At 29.8% G+C, this 18,827-nt stretch overlaps 1 protein-coding gene across 5 annotated transcripts in view; it reads right to left on the reverse strand.

The window, feature by feature from the left end:
* Window positions 1–18,827, reverse strand: part of LOC117172346 (R3H domain-containing protein 1) — a 121,162-nt gene that overhangs the window by 39,744 nt on the left and 62,591 nt on the right. For all 5 annotated transcript variants that reach the window (XM_033360203.1, XM_033360175.1, XM_033360194.1 and 2 more), the window contains 5 exons: window positions 15,646–15,889; window positions 8,999–9,421; window positions 7,898–8,043; window positions 7,036–7,496; window positions 2,183–2,358 (listed from right to left, as the gene is read on the reverse strand). In XM_033360203.1, coding sequence (XP_033216094.1) covers window positions 2,183–2,358; window positions 7,036–7,496; window positions 7,898–8,043; window positions 8,999–9,421; window positions 15,646–15,889 — 1,450 coding nt within the window. The remainder of the gene's footprint in view (window positions 1–2,182; window positions 2,359–7,035; window positions 7,497–7,897; window positions 8,044–8,998; window positions 9,422–15,645; window positions 15,890–18,827) is intronic.

Consider the following 18,827-nt stretch of genomic DNA (forward strand, 5'->3'; position numbering starts at 1 on the left):
GTGGGTCAGATGGCACTGTTGTCAAGGTCAAAGACAAGCTCACTCGATCGCACGAAATAATCCGATCAGTCCCATCGACTTTAGTTGGCTAATCGCCTCGGAGACCCACTGCTGCTCGACGTGAGCTCGCCATCGTGCTTATTCGCGTGTGCCTCCCACTTCGAGTGAACTGCCGGAACGCCGTAACCCATAATCGCGGCGCTGCGTCTATTTTCCGAATTTCTAAATTCGGAAGGCCTAAATCTAGGGTTCACTTTAGTTGACTTTTTAACTCAAAAATACAAATTTCAATCAAAAGTAGAATAATGAAATTTCCAAACAAAGATACTAATACTTGTATTTTTACTTGCATTTTTTAAAAGATAGCCGAATATTCAACAAAAAACTGAAAAATTTCAATTCGAAGATACATTTGAAATAAAAAGTTACGAATTTTCAACCAAACCGTTGATTCTTTTGCCTAAAAAAGATAAATTTTTAACAAAATACTTAAATTTTCAAATAATAATTAAAATTTCGACCAAATAATAGAAGTTTAAACCAAATACTAGAATTTGCTACGAAAAAAATTACATTTTAAGCAAAAATAGTTGTATTTTCATCCGAACAGATGCATTTTTCAACTATAATGTCGAATATTTGAGGAAATAATTGACTTATGAACCCGCAAAGGTACATTTTAACATAAAAAATAATTTCAACACAAGAAAAATTACTTTTCAACCGAATAATTGAATTTTGCAACACAAAGAAAATTAATTTTTAACCAAAAAGTTGTATTTACTACCAAATAGTTGAATTTTCAATCAGATAATGATTTTTTTCAAGAAAATAGTTGAATTTCCAGCCGAAAGAGATGAATTTTAAGACCAAAAAGTTATAAAAATGTTAACCAAGAAGATTATTTTCCAACTAAAATAAAAGAAATTTTCAACAAAATAATTAATATTCAAGAGAGATGAATTTTCTATTGAAATTATGAATTTTGCAAACAAAAAAGGAAATTTTTTTATTAATATAGATTTTTCAATAAAAAAAAACTTTATCCAAATTGTTGAACTTTCAAGTTGAAGATCTTATATTTTCAACTAAAAAGGCTAATTCTCAACTAAATAGTCGCATTTTTATCTAAAAAGACCAAAATTTCAATTATCAAAATCAGTTTTCAACTGAAAATGACAAACTTATATTTAAAAAAGACCAACTTGCAACAAAAATGGAAATGAATTTTGTTCTAAAATGGTGAATCTAGAAAAAAAATTTTTTTTTTCAAAAATTGTTTTAAACTTCAGGCAAGTAGTTCAATTTTTAAACAAAAAATATGAATTTTCAATGAAATATCGAAAAGTAGATGTTTCAACCAAAAAAAGATGTTAGTTTGAAATAAAAAAAAAGTTGATTGCAACCAGAAATGACATTTACGAGTATTCTCAAAAAATAAAATAGTACCTGAAAATATTAAAATGTATAAAAAAAAACCGATTTCGAAATATTCAACAAATACAATATAGAGTAAACGCTTCGGCTTTATAAATGGAAGGTTGGGCGTTCGGTTCTCGCTCCCTTCAATTTTTGTTACATTTATTTTATTTAACTATTCATTAAAATGTTTATAAATATAATTTTCTTCCACAATCTTCAAAAATTATGCAAATAATATATTTCTCGAAAACAATTTTATTTTCTATAAATTTTTGTCACAATGTTTATCAATTATATATCAAATCAAAAATATGAATAAGTTTTTAAAAAAGAAAATTTGTATTTTAAATCAGAATTATCAAACAAAATAAAATTTGTCTATTTAAAAATCTCATTAATACTTCCAATTTTAAATACAATTTCTAAACATTACGTTAAAAATAATAAGTCCGTTTATTCATTTTAAAAAGCTTTAAAAAAGTTATTATTTGCACAATTTTTGAAAATTATGAAAGGAAAATATATTTATAAACATTTTTAAAAAAACTGAGAATAAAATCAATTTAAAAAAAAGCAAAGACAGCGAGAATCGAACACGCAACCCTCTGGCTATGAAGCCTAAGCGCTACTGTCTGAGCGACCGGAAATGAGCTCACATTAGAAAAATTATGAACCACAACTAAAACTCACAATTGGCGGTCTGCCCTGGTTGATTAAAAAACTAAAAAGACCATGAAATAGTTTTGTGAAATGAGCATACCTTGTTTAGTTAGTCGAGCACCGGCACTGTGAGTGGACATAACACTGTCGCCTCTCGAGAGCATTCCACGAGTGTAACCGCCAAAGCTGAAGGACTTTGACACTGAGGGTCGTGGAACTCCTCCTCGAAAAGTTTCTCGACCATCGCAAGATTCGCCTTTTGCGAGCCTCGCTTGTCTACAAAACAAACATTAATTCAATAAATAACTCCAAAGTTTTTTTTCAATTCAAAACTCAAGTTTATACAATTTTGCCAATTAAAAACCGCGAGAAAGCAAGTTCCGAAAAATTGAGGGTGGACTTGGTTTGAAGGAACAAACTTCTCATTACGTATGAGCTGCGCTAATAATTACGCCAGCGCAGACAATCAGTGGCAATGTTAGTTTTGACACTTTTAGGGTCATGATTGGGCAAACGATTTCAAATTTCCGGTCTTCTACCGGTATTTCTAGGTCAAGTTTTTCAATTTTCCTGGTCAACTAAAAGTAACATATTCATGTTTGCGGGAAAACGCAAACTAAATTAATTTTCAAATAAAATTAATGAATCTTCAACAAGAGTAGATGATTTTTAAATCAAAAATATGAATGATCAAACAGCAAGATTAATTTTCTACCAAAAAATACCATTTTTCAACAAAATACATGAATTTTTAACAAACGACTTGAATTTTCAATTAAAGAAGACAAATATACAAGCAAATAGTGGAATTTTGAACTACAATAAGAGTTTTCAACTAGAACAATTGAAGTTACATTTTCAGTTGAAAAAATTAATTTTATACCTAACTGATGAATTTTCAGTTGCGAAAAATTATGAAAAAATAGTGTCTTTAGTGTCATTTTTTTAAAAAAATAGTAGAATAATAGCGTCATTGCTCAAAAAAATGTCATAAGCGTAGTGATTATGGTAATTGGGGTGTGTTAATTGTGGTAATTTTAGTGTCTTGTGATTGTGGTGAGTGTGGTAATTATGCTGTATTGATTGAGGTCAGTTTGGCGATTGTGGTGAGCGTGACTATAATGGTGAGTTTGGTGATTTTGTTAATTGTAGTGATTGTGGTGTGTTAATTATGATGAGTGTGGTAATTCTGGTGATTATGGTGAGTGTGATGATTGTGTGTGTACTTGTGATGATTGTGTGTGTACTAATTGTGACGAGTATGGTGTATTGATTGAGGTAAGTGTGGTGATTATGATAAGTGTGTTAATTGTTGTGATTGTGGTGTGTAGCTTGTGATGAGTGTGGTGATTATGGTGATTGTGGTGAGCGTGCCGATTATGCTAAGTGTGGTGATTTTATTGATTGCAGTATGTTTGGTGCGTTGATTATGATGAGTGTGGTGATTATGGTGTGTAAATTGTGGTGAGCGTGGCGATTATGGTGAGTGTGGTGATTTTTTTTATTGCAGTGATTGTGGTGTGTTGATTACGATGAGCGTGGTAATTGTGGTAAGTGTAGTAATTGTAGCAATTGTATTGATTATAGTGATTGTGGTGAGTGTGCTAATTGTGGCGAAGGTGGTGAGTAAAGTGAATGTGGTGTTGATTGAAGTAAGTTTGGTGATTATGATGAGTGTGGTGATCATGGTGAGTGGTTGATTTTTTTAATTGTAGTTATTCTTCTGTGTTGATTTTAGTTGTGTAGATTGTGGTGAGTGTAGTAATTGTGATGAGTGCTGTTTTGTGATAAGTGTGGTGATTATAGCGCTTGTGGTGATTGTGCTACTTTTTGCGAGCCTGATCATTACAGTGAGTGTGGTGTGTTGATTAAGCTGAGTGTGGAGATTGAGGTGAGCATGACGATTATGCTGAGTGTGGTGATTATTTTGATTGTTGTGACTGTAGTGTGTCGATTATGATGAGTGTGGTAATTGTGGTGAGTGTGGTGATAGTAGTAAGTGTGTTGAATATAGTGATTGTGGTCAGTGTGCTTATTGTGGTGAGTGTAGTGAGTATAGTGAGTGGGGTGTAGATTGAGATAAGTGCGGTGATTATGATGAGTGTAGCGATGATGGTGAATAGGTTATTTTGTGAATTGTAGTGATTGTGGTGTGTCGATTGTGATGAGTGTGGTGATTGTGGTGTGTATATTGTGGTAAGTGTGATAATTGTCGTGAGTGTGGTTATTGTAATAAGTGTGGTGATTATAGCTATTGCGGTGCGTGTACTAATTGTGGCAAGTCTGGTCATTATAGTGAGTGTGGTGTGTTGATTATGGTGAGTGTGGTGATTATGGTAAGTGCGATAATTTTGTTAATTGTATTGATTTTGATGTGTTGATTATGATGAGTGTGGTAATTGTTCTGATTGTGGTGTGTAAATCGTGGAGAATGTGTTAATTATGGAGAATGTAGCGAACGTGCCCATTATGCTGAGTGTGGTGATTTGATTGATTGTAGCGATTGTAGTGTGTTTATTACGATAAGTGTGGTAATCGTGGTGAGCGTGGCGATTATGCTGAGTGTGACGATTTGAGTAATTGTAGTGATTTTCGTGTGTTGATTATGATGAGTGTGGTGATTGATGTGTGTAGATTGTGGCAAGTGTGGTAATTGTGATGATTATTGAGAGATTGGTGATTTTGGTGAGTGTGATGATTGTGGCGAGCGTGGTGATTATAGTGAGTGTGCTGATTGTGGCTAGTGTGGAGATCATAGTGAGTGTGGTGTTTTAATTATGGTGAATGTTGTGAGTGTGGTGAGCGTGACTATAATGGTAAGTGTGGTGATTTTGTTAATTGTAGTGATTGTGGTGTGTTGATTATGATAAATGTGGTAATTGTGGTGTGTGTGTTAATTGTCGCGAGGATCATCATTGTAGTAAGTGTAGTAATAATGGTGATTGCAGTGTCTTAATTGTGATAATTGTGGTGATTGCGGTACCTTGATTGTATTAATTCTAGTGTGTCTGATGTGTTGATTTCGGTAATAAGGGCGAGTGTGTTGGTTTTTTGTAATTTGGTATGTCTGTTGATTGTGGTGATTATGGTGAGCGTGATAATCGTGGTGAGTATGGTGTGTGTTTATTGTGGTGATTATGGTAAGTGTGATAATTATTATGAGTGTGGTGTGTTGATTGTGGAGATTATGATAAGTGTGGTGTGCTAATTGTGGTGAGTGTGTTGCTTGCGGGGAGTGTGGCGATTCTGGGAAGTGTGGCGATTCTGGGAAGTGTGGCGATTTTGGTGATTGTGGTGTATTAATAATCGTGAATGTGGTGATTATGGTAAGTGTGCTAATTGTGATAAGTGTGGTGTGTTGATTGTAGCGAGTGTGGTAATTATGGCGTTTGCGGTGTGTTGATTGTGGCGAGAATGGTACTTATGGTAAGTGTGGTGTGTTGATTGTCAATATTATGGTAATTGTGTTGCTTATGGTGAGTGTGGTGTATTTATTGTGGTTAGCGTGGAACGTGACGATTATAATGAGTGTGATGATTTTGGTGTGTTAATTATAGTGAATGTGAGGATTAGGTTAAGTGTGGTAATTGCGGTGATTATGGCGAGGGTGACGTCTTGATTGTGGTAATTTCAGTGGGTGTGGTGCGCTTATTATTGTAATTATGGTGAGTTTGGCGCTTACGGGAAGTGTGGTAATTGTGGAGAATGTGATGATTGGGATATGCTGTTTGTAGTGGATATGCTGAGTGTAGTAATTGTAGTGTATTGATTGTGATGAGTGGTGATTATAGTAGGTGTGGTAATTGTGGTACTTATGGTAAGTGTGGTAATTGTTTTGATTGCGGCGAGTGTGTTAATTGTGGCGAGTGTAGTGAATATAGTGAGTCTGGTGTTGATTGAAGTGAGTGTGGTTATTATGAGGGGTGTGGTGATTATGGTGAGTGTGATGATTATGGTGTGTAGATTGTGGTACGTGTGGTAATAGTGGTGAGTGCAATGTGTTGGTTAAGCTAAGTGTGGTGATTATGGTGAGTGTGATAATTTTGAAGAACGTGGTGATTATGGTATGTTGATTTTGATGAATGTGGTGATTATGGTAAGTGTGATGATTGTGGTGTGCTGATTGTAGTGGATATGATAAGTGTGGTAATTGTCGTGTGTTGAGTGTGATGAGTGTGGTGATTATGGTAGGTGTGGTAATTGTTGTGAATGTGGCAATACTGAAGAGTGTGGTGTGTTGATTGTGACAAGTGTGGTGATTATGGTAAGTGTAGAGATTGTGGTAATTTTGAAGAGTGTGGTGATAGTGTGTTGATTGTGGTGTATATCGTGAGTGTGGTGATTATGGTTTGTAGTGACTATGGTAATTGTGAAGAGTATAGTGATTTTGGTGTGTTGATTGTAGTGATTATGATGTGTGTGGTAATTGTGGTGTGTTGATTGTGATGAGTGTAGTGATTATGGTGAGTGATCATTGTAGTGATTGTGGCCATTTTTAAGAGTGTGGCTATTGTGTGTTGATTGTGGTATATATCGTGAGTGTGGTGATTATGGTGATTTTGAAGAGTGTGATCGTTATGATTGTGGCGAGTGTGGTAAGTGATTATGGTAAGTGTGGTAATTGTAGAGAGTGCGGTGATTGTGATGTGTTTTAATGTGGTAATTGTGGTGTGTTGATAGTGGTGTGCTGCTTTTAGTGAGTGGTGATTGTAGTGAATGTGGTGATTATGGTGAGTGTGGTGATTATGGTTAGTGTGGAGATTAAGCTGATAGTGGAGAGTGCGAGTTCTGTAGTTTTGAAAATATAATAATTATGTAGATATACAAAACGTAAAATTGTATTTTCAAATATCGCATTATTAAAGTGGAAATGCGAAAAAGCGGATGTTTTTCAAGAATAGGGGGAAAAAGGGAAATTCGAAACCCTGGCAAATAGAAGAAGCATATTCAAACCTCATCGTGTGATCCGAGGGATGAAGCAGACGATATCGAGCAGACGCGTCCGAACTTTCCGAAGAAGACCAATATGGCCAGGAGGCGACTTCACCACTCTCTCCACTACTTTCCTTGAAAATCCTCCGCCTCGCTCTCTCATATTCCTCCTCTCTCTCCTCGAAACTCTTGCTTCTCCGGCAATATTCTCCCGAAAGTCGATCCGGCGACTTGAAGTTGAAACTGTCCTCGAACGAACTCGAGTCCCTCTTCAAAATACTTCTCCTTGGCTCCTCGGTTAAAATCAAATCATCCCTAATGTGTTGCTTGAAACGAGTGTCGGGAATTCGCATGTTTTTCGTTCGAGTTACAATTACACTTAAACCTGATTGGTCCACATTGTGCTCCATTCCGAAAAAGGCGGCTACTCGGTGAACTAACATCCGATTGTAGGACGACATGTTTGGAAATTTGTGACAAACCTGGAACCACAAATTGGTTCTAGGTCTTCAAAGAAAGTCGCATTAGTCGCACAAAATTATAAAGAAAGTAGCATAGAATTTTGAAATATGATGAAAAAATGCAGTATCAGTTTAGGAATATAGAGTAACCTTGGATTAGTTTAAAATTTGAGAAGTTTATATTATAATTTGCATTAATTTTGAAATTTAGCGACATTCATTTCAAACATTTTAAACTTGAAATCATTGAACCATTAAAACATTGATTATTTTTCAATAATTTAGAAATCAGAGACCAAAATGCTTTCGAAAAAGGGGAAATAGGGTGATTTCTTTACGAAAATAGGAGAAAAAATTATAACTGAAGAAAGGGAAAGCTAGCAAAATTATATTATATAGTTTAAAATTTTTTTTCTAATTACCTTTTGTCTGTCTTTTGTAAACTCGATGAGATCCTTTTCGATTTTCAACAATACTGTCCGGTCCTTCTGATTCCGATTTATCGTCTCGGCGATGAATTGCTCCAAATCAATACCCGTACTGTCCGTATACAATTCCGTACTGCTATCTAAAAAAAATAAAGGGTGTAATATGTTCTTAATTTCAAGAACTTCGAAATATACGGCTTGAGGATTTTTTTTTATAATCTAAAACTGTAAAATTTTTAAAATGGGACGGTTTTAATGCTGATGGATAAGTTTTTCCAACATTAATAATGAAAATAATCCTCTAGATTCCTTTTTAAAGTTCAAGAGTAAAAAAAATGTGTTCGTGTAATATGATGTAATATGATATCATGTGTAAAATGATGTAATATATAATATGATCTGCTGACTTTAAAACGTGATTACTCGTTCAAAAATGGAGCGAGAAACTTCTTCAAAAAAGCCCGAATTTTTGGTATTTATTACCTCAAATTCAACTTGTGGCATGACGAAGGAAAGTTGTCGCAAAAACCAATTAATAATAAATTATGATTTAATTAGAGTAAATTGAGATAATCTGAAAAAATTGCCACTGCAGATAAAGCAAAAATCACTTTTCCAAAATTACAAACATTATTAAAATAATGAAAAACTTGAATTTTACTGCAATCAAAAGTAAATTCCGGGTTTTTAAACTACAGGCATGTTCTACAATAAATTACGTTTGTTTGAGTAATAATTTTGAAAAAAATTATCCGAGTAAAAAATAAATGTGTAAAGTTATTTTCAATTTTTTTTTTTAGTTTTCACTACGTCTATACGGATTGAGATGTCGGATTTAGAATTTTAAAGATTAAATAAAAAGTGTAAAAGCGATATATCATTGCGTTTGGTTAAGGTAAACACCAAAATAAATGTTCATAATCGAGCTCCGTCACGTAATCTCTACTTTATCGACGTTCAAAGTTTTTTTTTCTCCGCTAGAAATTGCTAAATATTCTTTAGTGCACACAAAAAAGTGAAAATAATTCACTTTTGGACATGGTGAGCAAACAAAAAAAAAAAGAAAAATAAGTGTAATAAAAAAAAATTAAATACCTCGAGAAAGTGAAGGCGAAGCGCTCTCGTAGCTTCCCTGTGAGGATGAATTCTGATGCCTGAGTTTGTGCCTGGAACCTGGTCTGCTAACCGAGAGTGTATTGCCGCATTGTGCCGAGCACTGATTATTGCAGACATTGAGCGTGTGGGGCCTTCGTTGCTCTGACTTGTGCTGATTGTTCTGCACCTGGTTTCCCCCCTTCTGCGAATATTGCGTCGTCTGGCCCATTTTCGAGGGCGAGACGGGCGTCTGCAGCAAACCCGGCCTCTCATTTTGATTGTTCTTTACGCAATTATTGCACTTTGAGGAGCTGTTCGAGTTGTTTGAATTGTTCGATTTCGTCCGATGACTCTGATTTTCTTTCCCGTTCGTTGGCGATAAACCATTTTTCGCTGAGTGAGCTTGAGACGGACTAGAAGGACCTAAAAAAGGTACCATCGCAATTTTGTTAAATCCTCCTCCCTTACTTTTCCTCTCCACACTTCAAAGATCGCTTCCCCCTCCTGAATACAAATTTTATTCTCCTATTACTTTCTATACTTCCCCTCTCACAATTACTCCTAATCCTTCTATCCTCATTTCCCCTCACTTCCCCCTACTCGCAATCACTAATCCCCCCACTTCTCCTCATTTCCTCTACCCTATTTCTCAATCCTCACGTGCTCTAGTCACAATTTTTCCACTACATTGTGGTGTGTTGATAATCGTGAATGTGGTGATTATGGTAAGTGTGATAATTGTGATAAGTGTGATGTGTTGATTGTAGCGAGTGTGGTAATTATGGCGTTTGCGGTGTGTTGATTGTGGTGAATTTGGTGATTGTGGTGAGAGTGGTAATTGTGGTAAGTGTGGTGTGTTGATTGGCGATATTATGGTAATTGTGTTGCTTATGGTGAGTGTGGTGCGTTTATTGTGGTGAGCGTGGAATGTGGCGATTATAAATAAGTGTAGTGATTTTGGTGTGTTAATTATAGTGAATGTGAGGATTAGGTTAAGTGTGGTAATTGTGGTGATTATGGTAATTATGGTAGGGTGATGTCTTGATTGTGGTAATTTCAGTGGGTGTGGTGCGCTTATTGTGGTGATTATGGTGAGTTTGGCGCTTATGGGAAGTGTGGTAATTGTGGAGAGTGTGATGATTGACTAGAAGGACCTAAAAAAGGTAACATCGAAAATCTGTTAAATCCTCCTCCCTTACTTTTCCTCTCTACGCTTCAACGATCGCTTCTCCCTCCTGAATACAAATTTTGTTCTCCTATTACTGTCCATACTTCCCCTCTCATAATTATTCCTAATCCTTCTATTCTCATTTCCCCTAGCTTCCCCCTACTCGCCTCCATTGATTTCCCCCCACTTCCCCTCATCGCCCCTACCCTATTTCTCCATCCTCACGTGCCCTAGTCAGAATTTCTCCACTTTACCTCACCACGTTTACACAAACATTATACCCCTACTTTCCCAACTACTCTCCCAACCATTTTCCCCACTGCCCCATTCCAATTCCAGATTTCCCCTCCCACAGTATGGCCGTTTTAATCACATAAAAAATTCCCGGTTCACAAACATTTTTCACGGTCAATGAAATTTAAAAAATCGGACTCTTCTCTAAACATTTCTCCATTTAAGGTTATAAATAATAAAAACAACAATTAAAGAATTCAAAGTCGATCTCTTGAATTTTAAACATTTACACTTGAAGTTCAAAGATTCAGATTAATTTAATTTAAGTAATTGTAAGCTACACATATTTAAAAATGAAAAATATATATATTTTTTATATTAACAGTTCTTAAATTAGAAGTTAAATTATGTTAATTCTAAATAGGTTAAGCATCCTTGAAAATCTTTGAAATTTTAATCCAAAATCTTGAGAAATCTGGAAGTAGTTTTATATTTTTCCAAATTTATAATTTTTGAAATTTGTTCGGAACTTTTTAATACATTTTAAAATGAATTGAATTTTTCTACAGCTTTTAGAAAATCCTGCAAATTACAAAAAATCCTTAAAATTTGAATTTATAAATAACAATAGAACACTTATTATTTACAAAAAAAATAGTCATTTTAAGAGATATTTAGAAGTTTTAAAAAGATACAAAGAAAATTTTAAAACTTGTGAAAGGCTTCAAAAGAATAACAAAATTTTCTTAAGATTCTTTGGAAAATTGAAAATGATTTTTCATTAAAAAAATTATTGTATCAGGAAATTTATAAAGATTTTAAGAGATTTCCAAAATTATCAAAAAAAATCTGGAAGATTTAAAGTATTTTTTTTATTTGGCAGGATTTTCCAAAAATTGTAGGAAAAAATCGATTAATTTAAAAATATATTTAAAAGTTCTGCAAAAAAATATGTTAAAAGATTTCGTTTAAATTACTTGAAATTATTTCAAGTTTTTAATTAATTTTGCATCTTTTGTAAACTTTTAAGTATCACTTAAAATTACTTAAATTTTTTCTACAAATAATGAGCGTTCAATTGTTATTTATACGTCAAAATTCAACAATTTCAGTTACAAATAAAATATTTTTTAAATAGAATAATAAAAATTGTAACGTTAAAAGTTTAAACTCTCTTCAAAATTCTAGAGATCCAAAGCTTTCAATGTAAAATAATTAAGTTTCAAATTGTTTACCTTTAAATATTTAGGTTTAATTTAGATTCAATAATAAAAAATAATATAAAAAATACCTCAAACTTTTAATTAAAAATATTTTATTGGTGATTTTATCATTTATATTTAATTTCGATCAAATAAAACTGTTTTTTATTTTAAAATTTCAACTTCGAACGCTTTTAATTTTTAATAGTTTAAATCTTCAAGACTGCACTTTAATTATTTTAAATTAATTCTCAACGACAAAAATAATAGGTGATATTTCAATGAAAAAAGATCCTAATTTCAAATAAAGCATTTGAATTTAACCAAAAAATAAAAAATTTCAACGAAGAAATATTTTCCAGTGAAGGAAGAGAAAAGTTTGTTAACTAAACTTTTGAATTTTTGAGCAAAAAATGAATTTTCAATCGTGTAGATTAATTTTCTACAAAAAAGGATGAATTTTCGACCAAATATTTGAATTTTGAACTAAACAAAATAATAATTTAAAACCAAAAATAAAAGTTTTCAACTAAAATTATTAATCTTCAAATTAAATAGTTGAATTTTCAAACAAAGAAAATTAATATTTACTAAAAAAGATCAATTTTAAACCAAAACTTACATAATTAAATTTCAAGACAAAAAAATTAACATTTAATCAATCAGATGAATTTTTCAACTACAACTGTGGAATTTTCAATTAGAATATGTGAAATTTTCAGTTAAAAAATTACTTTCAACAAAAAAACGAACATTCAACAAAATAGTTACATTTTTAAAGAAAGTGATTAATTTTTAAATAAAATTGTGGATATTTAACTGGAATAGTTGAATTTTCAACCAGAAAGATTAATTTCGACAAAAAAAAGATGAATTTTTAACTGAAAAAATATAATTTTCCAATCAAAAATTAAATAATTAAATTTTTAGTCAAAAAATAAATGTTCAACCAAAGAGATGGATTTTTAAAATAAAATTATGAAATATTAAACTGGAATCTTCAACCAAACAAAATAAATTTTTAACAAAAGAGTTTAACATTCAACCAAATAATTTTGATTTCAACCTAAAAGATGAATTATCAACAAATAAGATCAATATTTAACTGGAATATTTGAATTTTTAACCGAAAAGAATAAATTTTAAATAATAAGATTAATTTTCAAAGAGAAAGATAATTTTCTAAAAAAAAAAAACGATTTTTTAACAAAACACGTGAATTTTCAATTAGAAAAGACAAATTTTCATCCAAATTGTTGATTTTTGAACTAGAAAAGGTAAATTTTCAACTAAAAATGAAACAGTTAAATTTTCAATAAATAAAAAAAAATAATTTTCAACCAAACTGATGAATTTTCAACTAAAATGACGAATCTTCAAATGGAATAGTTCAAATTTTTTTCCAATAGATTAATTTTAATCTATAAAGATTAATTTTCAACAAAAAAAGATATATTCTCCAAAAAATACATAAATTTTCAAACAAATAGTTTAATTTTTAAATAAAAATATCAAATTTCAACAAAGTAGTTGCATTTTCAACCAACGACGAATTTTAATTTAAAATTATGAATATTTAACAAAGAAATTAATTTTTAACAACAGAATTTAACTTTTAAAACTGTTAAAAATGAAATCATTAAAATTAATTAAATTTGCTTACAATGTTTAATTTTAGTTAATATTTTTAAATTTGAAAATATATTAAGATGTCATTTCTTTTATAATCTAAAGAACAAAGACATTGTTTTTTTGTATTATATTAAATAATGCCCATTATTCGCAGTTAATATTAACAATAAAATAATCTTTTTTGAAAGAGAAGAAAGAAAAATTTTCAACCAAAAATGGAATAACTAAATTTTCAGTAAAGAAAATTAATTATCAACGAAAACAAATTTATTTTATACTAAAATGATGAATCTTCATCCAAAAAGATTAATTTTCTACCAAGAAGAGCTCGAATTTTCAACTAAAAAAGTAAATTTTATATTTTAAACTAAAGGTGGAATAGTTTATTTTTGGTAAAAAAAATTAATTTTCAGCCGACAATGACGAATTTTCAACAAAATAGTTCAATTTCAAAGTGAAAAAAAATATAAATTTTCTACTAAAATGATAAATTTTCAAGCAAAAAGATAAATTTTTAACCCAATAGATGATTTATCATCTAAAAAGATAAATTTTCGACCAAAAAGATTAATTTTAACGAAAATTATGCAATTTTTCTACAAAAAAATTAATTTGTTATAAAAAAAGACGAGTCTTTAACAAAATATATGAATTTTCATCAATAAAGATAAGTTTTCTACCCGACATGACATATTTTCAATGAAAATTATAAATTTTTACCCCAAAAACTAAATTTTTAAACAAATAGTTCAACTTCCCATAAAAAAAGGTGAAATTACAATCGGGTGATTAATTTTTGATCAAAGAAGTCGAATCTTCAACAAAATATATAAATTTTCCACAAGAAAGGTTAATTTTCAACAAAATTATTATTCTTTCCAACAAAAAAATATTTTTTTAAAACAAATAGTTAAATTTATAACAATAAAGATGAATTACCAACCAAGAAGAATATTTTTCGAACAAAAAAAACAAATTTTCAAACAAAAAATTCAATCACAGAAATAAATTTTTAACGAAAACTATGAATTTTTCATCGAAAATAATTGATTTTTAACCAAAATATAGATTTTTTACCTAAAAAGTTAAATTTTTAAGCAAAAAGATGAGTTTTCAGCCACGAAGATTGATTTTTCACAAAAAAAGGACGAATTATCAATCAAAAAGATGAATTTTCAACCACGAAGTTTAATTTTATACAAAAAATAATAACTTTAGAAACAATACCTTTAATTTTAATAAAAAAGTTAAGATTTAAACTAAAAGAGATGATTTTTTAACCAAAAATCGAATAGGCTAAGAAGATTAATTTTCTACAAAATACATAAATTTTTAACCAAATAGTTGAATTTTCAACTAAAAAATATGAGTTATCAGCCAAAATTTGAATATATTTAATTTTTAGTGATGGAAATTATTTCCAATCAACAAATAAAGAACACTAATTTTAAACAAAATACATGAATGTAAATATTTCTATTTTCATATTGGGAATGGTGGTCTACCATTTCGCCACATGGTGCCGAAAAATGGAACTAGAAAAAGTAGGTACGTTTTTAAACATGTACTTTAATTTTTCTATAAAAGTTTTTTTTACGATTGTTTTGAGAAGTACAAAACAATGATTGAATACTAAAAACAAATATTCATAAAAAACAAATAATCTTAGATAGAATTTCCATCTTACATAGTGCAAGAACACATTTTTATGAAATAGATTTTTTTTAAATACAATTATTTCCTTATTTCATGTGAGTTTCAATGCATTTGAAGCATAAATAAACTTTATATTAATGTATGTAGCAACACATTTTATCCATATTATGCCAATAATACGAATAATACACTACTGTAATTTAAATACGAATGCTAGTCTAACTTTTAGTTCAGAGTTTTAAATATTTCATGTATAAATTAATAAAAATTTACTTTGAGTTTATTTTTGCTTCAAAATAAATCCATTTAAGCTTATAATCTTTTGAAAATCACAATAAGGAGCACAATAAATTTTTTGTTCGTTTAGAAAAATATTTCTGTAAAAAAAATGAGGTTTTTCACTCTATAATATGTAAATTCCATCTAAAACACTTGGTTTCCGATAAAGACCTATTTTTATTATCCAATAAATAGTTTAAACTTCATTAAAAAAATGGTTAAAACACTTTTATGCACAAATTAAAATGCATCTTTAAAATCGTGCCTATTCTTTCTAGTTCGAGTTTTTGTCACCAGGTGGCGGATCGCAGTTTCACCATTCCCAATATTTCATACAGTTTTAATATGTTTATATTTCAAGTTATTTTCTTCCTCATTTTTTTCTCAAAAATTGTATATTATATTTACTGTAAATTTACCTAGGGAAAAGTGGGACAGGTAAGATAAAAAAGTGATTTATAAAAAAATATAATTACCATTTCGAGATGGAGTGCGACATGTGGGAGACGTCGCTGAATTTCGCATTTGTTTTGGATTCTGAGTGGGGCCGAGGTTGCTATTAAACATGGGCTCGTTGTTGTTGAGTTGCTTGGAATTGGGACTGGAATTGGAATTGGGGGTCAAGCTGTTCGGCGAGGAGCCGTTGTGAGGCTCTCGCGGTGGTGAAGTTGACTCTCTCATCGCATGGCTTCTGACTAATAGTTTCACTTTTGAGTTCGCCTGAAAAACGATTAATAACCAATAGGGTGGTCCAAAAATGCATTGGAAAGTTTTTTTTTTTTAATTTTTATGGAGACACCCCAGAAATTTGTTCGAATCCACACAAAAAATAAATGGATTTTTTTTACGAAAAAAAAAATTATATTTAGAGGTGTCGCAAGGGTTACACCCGTTCTTACACATTTCTATTCAACACAAAATATATCGTGGACAAGTATACTGATCATATTTTTCCTATACAAAACTTTTTCTACATAAAATTTTACCTAAACAGAATTTATTACTGCTATATTTTTTCTACACAGAATATTTCCTACACAGTATTTAAAATTGTTTAATAATTACGTTTTTTTCCTACGCAAAATATATTCTACACAAAATATTTCTTACATAGAATTTTACACTGTTATATTTTTCCTACACAAAACTTTTTCTACACAAAATGTTTCCTACACAACATTTTTTCTACACAGAAGATTTCCTACACAGAATTTAATATTGTTTAATACTTTTATTTTTGTCCTACACAAAATATGTATATTCTACACACATTTATGTAGTAATATTTTATTATTAAGATAATCTCTAACTATTGTACAGCAACAATATTATGTCCAATATTTTTCCTGCATAAAATATATTCTGCACAAGACATTTAAAACAGTACATAAAATATTCTTTACAAATGTGTGACGTGTGTGAACTTACAATATATGTCAAAGATTTAATTTAGAACTGTTGTTTTAGATTAAATTAAAAATTTTCTGCAGCAAAAATAGTGGACATAATATTGTTCTTGTACAATGTTTAGAGAATATCTTGATAATAAAATAGTAATATTTAATTCTGTGTGGAATATACATATTCTGCGTAGAAAATATTTTGTGTAGGAAAAAAAAAGTATTAAACAGTATTAGATGCTGTGTAGGAAATATTCTGTGTAGGAAAAATATAACGGTATTAAATTTTGTGTAGGAAACATTTTGTGTAGAAAAAATTTGGTGTAGGAAACATTTTGTGTAGGAAAAAAAATAAAAATATTAAACAGTATTAAATACTGTGTAGGAAATATTCTGCGTAGAAAAAAAAATTTGTGTAGGAAAAACATAAAATTATTAAATTATGTGTAGGAAACATTTTGTGTAAAAAAAGTTTTGTTTAGGAAACATTTGGCGTAAAAATAATTTTGTGTAGGAAAAAAATACATAAATATTAAACAATATTAAATTCTGTTTAAGAAATCTTCTGTGTAGAACAAATTTTTTCTAGGAAAAATATTACTGTATTAAATTCTGTGTACGAAAAACTTTGTGTGGAAAAAATTTTGTGTAAGAAAAATATTATTAGCATACTTGTGTACAATATATTTTGTGTAGAATAAAATTGTGCAGGAACAGTATTTTCACGAGTCTCAAACCCCATTAAGTTTAACATAGAATATGAATAAAATATCATTTTTCAAATATCAACACCATAAGTCGGTTTTATAGGATACCAAAAAACCCCCATAAGTGAAAAATTGGGTTTTGCGAGTTTTTGGCGCTAATTATGACTTTCTTGCGGTTTTTCAAATGCAAATTGTTTCTAGAACATTAAAGACCATTTGTTACTGATAATTAGATGTTCACATAATTTTTTTAAACAATTCATTATTGTTTTGAGCAATTTTCTCAAAAAATGGAGTTAAAAAGACGCGGTTTTTTAAAAAATATTCCACTTGTTCAATTTTCAATTAGAGGGAAGTGATAGTTCGTTAATGTTAACAAAAGTGGTTGCTTACACAATTTTTAATTACTGTTAATAATATTCTCTTAGAAAATGCTACAAAATTGCAGTATACAAAAATTCACTTTTAGTCAAATTTTCAATTACGATAAATTAAGTAATTAATTACAGTCAAGAAAATTAATTTTTTAAACAATTTATTATTAATAATATTATATTTACATAATGCTAGAAAGATGCCGTTTTTACTTCTGAAATTCAATTTAACAAAAATAATTGTTTAAAAAATTTACTATCATTGTTAATAATATTCTCTTTGCTTAATTGGTAGAATGTTGCGGTTTTTTCTAAAATTTTCAACTGTTTGTCCATTTTTCATTAGGCGTGACTTAATAATTAATTAGATTTAGCCAAATTAATTTTTTAAACCAATTATTATAGCAATGACTGATAGTTGCGGGGTTTTCGGCAATTTTTAGCTTTCCGTCCTTTTTCACTTAGTGACATAATAATTAATTAATAATAATTTATTTTAAATTTATTATTTAACTATTATTTATTTAATTTTTTATTTTGTCTGAATCTAATTAATTATTAATTCAAGCCTAATAAAAAATAGACAAACAGTTGAAAATGTCAAAAAAAAACCGCAACATTCTACCAATTAGGCAAAGAGAATATTAACAATAATACTAAATTGTTAAAACAGTTACTTTTGTTAACTTGAATTCATGATCACCCCAATTTAATTGAAAATTGGACAAAAAGCCAGAAATTTCAAAAAATCCGCATCTTTCTAACATTATAGAAATATAATATTATTAATAATGATAATAAATTGTTTAAAAAATTCATTTCTTGACAAGTTAAATATTTTTGAAAAAACCGCGTCTTTCTAATTCTATTTTTTACAAAATTACTAAAAACAATAATAAATTGTTTAAACAATTCATGTGAATATCTAATTGTCAGTATCAAATGGTCTTTTATGTGCCAGAAAAAATTGGTATTTAAAAAACCACAAAAAAAGTCATCATTTTTTATAAAAAAGATAAATTGTCACTCAAAACTGAAATAATTAAGTTTTAAGTTTAAAAAAATCAAAGTTCAACCAAAAAATACAAACAAAAAATACAAAAAAAGCCTTTTCATCCAAAGAAAAAACCAATTTTAAACCAAATAGCTAATTTTTCAGAAAAAAAAAGAATTTTTA

The sequence above is a fragment of the Belonocnema kinseyi genome, chromosome 1 (genome assembly GCF_010883055.1).
Source record: "Belonocnema kinseyi isolate 2016_QV_RU_SX_M_011 chromosome 1, B_treatae_v1, whole genome shotgun sequence".
Classification (NCBI taxonomy): domain Eukaryota; kingdom Metazoa; phylum Arthropoda; class Insecta; order Hymenoptera; family Cynipidae; genus Belonocnema; species Belonocnema kinseyi.